The sequence below is a fragment of the Hyperolius riggenbachi genome, chromosome 5 (genome assembly GCF_040937935.1).
Source record: "Hyperolius riggenbachi isolate aHypRig1 chromosome 5, aHypRig1.pri, whole genome shotgun sequence".
Lineage (NCBI taxonomy): Eukaryota > Metazoa > Chordata > Amphibia > Anura > Hyperoliidae > Hyperolius > Hyperolius riggenbachi.
The window spans coordinates 199,980,612-199,984,601 of record NC_090650.1 but is presented as its reverse complement, the minus strand read 5'-3'; the positions used below and the strand labels follow the sequence as shown (position 1 = coordinate 199,984,601).

The following is a 3,990-nucleotide window of genomic DNA, read 5'->3' as shown; positions in this document are numbered from 1 at the left end:
CAAATATATATATATATATATATATATATATATATATATATATATACACACACACACACATATACATAAAAGCCTTTACTCAGTAAACTGCATACATAGGCTCATAATGGGTTAATTTAACATGCACAAGCTAACGTGGTATCAGAGGCTTGGATTCACCTCATTCCATGCTGTTTCATTTTGAGATGAGAACTTCACATTGGCATCATTGCATTCTATTTAATGTCTCCCCTAAGATTCCCTAGGAAAAAAAAAGAGTCGTTCTGATGGAACTGCATCGCCTGTATGTAAAATGCTGGTGTGGATTTTTTTTTTATCAGTCTAACCTTCTGTGTTAATACATGAATGCTGGTACCCACTTGCAGTGATGCCAGATGATCAGTGCAGAATGAAGGTCTCAGGGGAGTGCATCATGTGGTTCTCTGCCCTGTGACGTCATTAGCAGATGGCATGGGTACCAGCTCTGGCAGTTGGCATCAATGTCACTTTTTTAGAGATCAATGAGATACACACATATCTAGACTCCTGGAGATGCTGCGACATTCGGAATAATTTGGAAGACAAAAAATGAAAATTGATTGTTGATTATTTGAAGTCTGAAGGTAATTTTCTTTTGCTTTATCATATTTATTGTGCATGCTATGTTAAAGGTGGCTATTGTTTGTTATTGTGCATTGTCATTCCTGTGATTATTGTATCAGTTGTTACTTTACAGGAAAGAATGTCTCATCAGACAATTGCAATACTGCCTACATGAAAATCTATAGGATGTAGGCAATATTAACTATTAAATAAATAGACTAATCGCTAAAATATTTTTACTACCTGTGAACTGTGATTGAATTAGTGCATAACATATGATGGTGTATAAATATCTATGTGTGTGTGAGTGTATATATATATATATATATATATATATATATATATATATATATATATATATACACACACACATCACTAACATTTCCTTAACTTTTAAGTTACGTTCTATGTATACAGTTTTAACTTTCAATTTGTGTTCTGATATACATAAAAAGTATAATGCTTAGTAATAACAGTATTCACCTGAGTATGTAGAGAGGTAGAAAACCATTGAATGATACATTGAATAGCACTGATTACAGTGGAACTCAGCAGCACTGAATACACACACAGGAAAAGAGATATGTCCTGTCAGTATCTGTATGCCTTCAAGGAGTTGTAGCTTTTAAAGCAGATATAACTAAGTGAAATTCAGTGCAGTGTTTTCAGGAAATGATTATTTGAATATATCCAGTGCACAAATTTCTCTGTTTTTCTCCTTCGCTTTCTTAAATATGCTAAATAAAATTACTGTCAGAATAATAACCAATTCTTTGAATAGAGCAAAACATCTTAGCTAAGCTGGTCCTTATTTTTATTATCATTATTATTTTTTCTAATAGTAAATATATTGACCAGGTAAACAGCAGGCATGTAAATATAAATTGGTACTTTATTCTTCTTTATAACTTTCTGATAGCAGCTTGGCAGGATTTTTTAAATATGTTTATAATAAATGCCATGTTTATGTGAAAATATTGCCAATTCTGAATGTACATGTTTTTAATAGTATGTATCTGTAACATGCACAATGCTTTTGTATTTCAGGAGATTTAATTCCAAGCAGCAATGTTAACACTTCCTTTTGATGAGTCTGTCGTGATGACTGAATCACAGCTTTGTAGAAAGTATGCACGGGAAAGTGAGGATCAAAAATCAGCAAAGAAGACAGAAAGCTGCACAAAACAGCTAATGTCCCATGGGAAAAATATCAAAAGGTCTCCTGAAGAGGAAACAGAGCAAGAAGAAGATGAAGAGGACAAGGAGGAAGAAGATGAAAATGGATTGCCAAGAAGGAGGGGACCAAGGAAAAAAAAGATGACCAAGGTTAGGATAGAAAGGATTAAAGTAAGACGAGTTGAGGCTAATGCAAGAGAAAGGGGTCGAATGCATGGTCTCAATGATGCATTGGACAATTTACGGAAAGTTGTACCTTGCTATTCAAAGACACAAAAACTGTCTAAAATAGAAACATTGAGACTAGCCAAGAACTATATTTGGGCTCTATCCGAGATCCTCAGGATTGGGAAAAGGCCAGATCTTCTCACCTTCGTTCAAAATTTATGCAAAGGTTTGTCTCAGCCTACCACAAACTTGGTGGCTGGCTGCCTGCAGCTTAATGCCAGAAGTTTTCTCATGGGTCAGAGTGGAGACACGGTGCATCAAGGAAGATCTCCATATAGCTCTATTTACCCTCCGTATCACAGTCCTGAGCTTAGTACCCCACCAGGCCATGGAAGTTTTGGCAGTTCCAAGACAGGAAAACCTTATAATTACTGTAGTGCTTATGAATCTTTTTATGAAAGCACTTCTCCTGAGTGCACAAGCCCACAGTTTGAAAGTCCCTTAAGCCCTCCTTCTATGAACTATAATGGGATATTTTCCCTAAAGCAAGAAGAGGCCTTGGACTATGGGAAAAATTACAATTATGGCATGCATTACTGTGCAGTGCCAAGCAGGGGTCCCCTCGGGCAGAGCTCTATGTTTAAGTTACCTACAGACAGCCACTTCCCTTATGACTTCCATCTGCGCAGCCAGTCTCTCGCCATGCAAGATGAATTAAATGCAGTTTTTCATAATTAATGAGGAAAATGAATATAAACAGTGGTCAATCACCTCCCTCCCCCTTCTAATTAAGATAAAGCAGATGCTTGTTCACACAGTAATTGACACGGCTCAATTAAGGTATCACTGCAGTCCCGATAAGTGTGTTTTGAACTTCTTTGGTCCTGTTTGTTTTATTTTTTTTAACCATCTGTACAAACAAATTTAATGCTATATTTTAAATTATGAATCTGTTTCAACTTTTTTAGTTGAAGAATGTGTTTAATTCATGTGCTAAAATAATATTTTATGTTCATTTGTTTAGAAAAAAAAATCTGTCTAAAATGTGTAAAAATAAAGAAGTGTACACTATACTATTACAATGTGTATCTTAATTGAACAGAGACAATTCAAAGCAATCACATACTAAACTGTTTTCTGCCAGGAGGGCCTGTAAGCAATTGCAAAGAAATGCCTTGCAGGCCTCATTCAAAATTAACAGATTAGTGACTGCATAACAATGCACTATTGAAGCTCATTAGTCTCAGAATAGGAAAGTTGAAGCTTAACATGAAAAGTTCATTAGTTAAAAAATAATCTAACATAGTGCCACAACTGTTCTTACCAGCTTTAAAAAAAAAAAAAAAAAAGAAAGAAAAAATGCTGTTCCACACATGCAGAGCAGTAGAAAAAAAAAACACTGTTATTCTCAGAATAGTAAATCAGTGGACGCAGATGGCTGGGGATCAAGTGTAAGATTCTGAATTTTTAATTAATAGGTGTTACAGACCATCTCACTAAAATGCATCACTTCTTTGCATAGATTAAATATAAAGGACCATTAGGAGTTTACATTGGCACTTCTTTACAACATATGTTCATATTAACTAAAAGGATTTTTAAAACGATCTTTCTCTGCTGTACACATACATAAAACACATTTTAAAGCACATTAAATTCACTAACAGCTAACTTGTTAAGCTGCAGATTTGTCATTAACTCATGTTTCCCCTAATATTTTATGCTTAAAGAAATATGTTACAACATTACAGTTAAAATTTACAGTTTCAGCTCTGATTTCATTGTATCTGGTATTTTTTTCTCTTACAAAAATTCTAATATATATATATATATATATATATATATATATATATATATATATATATATATATATATATATATATATATATATATATATAGCACAGCTTGCATAAACTCATAATAAACCCTGGACACATATCAAAATGTATAGACATGCATGCATACATACACAGATCCACATACAACACACACACAGGCAGGCACAGACAGGCAAAATTGTGTGGGCTGATTATGTCTTTTAAAAATAATGTCTATCTATCTATC

At 33.9% G+C, this 3,990-nt stretch overlaps 1 protein-coding gene across 1 annotated transcript; it reads left to right on the top strand.

Moving 5' to 3' along the window:
• Positions 1 to 466: 466 nt before the first annotated feature.
• Positions 467 to 3,556, top strand: NEUROD6 (neuronal differentiation 6). The gene is made up of 2 exons (XM_068234550.1): positions 467 to 602; positions 1,630 to 3,556. The coding sequence occupies exon 2, from the start codon at positions 1,651 to 1,653 to the stop codon at positions 2,662 to 2,664; it is 1,014 nt and encodes a 337-aa protein (XP_068090651.1). The 5' UTR covers positions 467 to 602; positions 1,630 to 1,650; the 3' UTR covers positions 2,665 to 3,556.
• The last annotated feature ends 434 nt before the right edge of the window (positions 3,557 to 3,990 follow it).

Coding starts and splice junctions, on each gene's coding strand:
- NEUROD6 (XM_068234550.1), top strand. CDS start 1,651: ATGTTAACACTTCCTTTTGATGAGTCTGTCGTGATGACTGAATCACAG.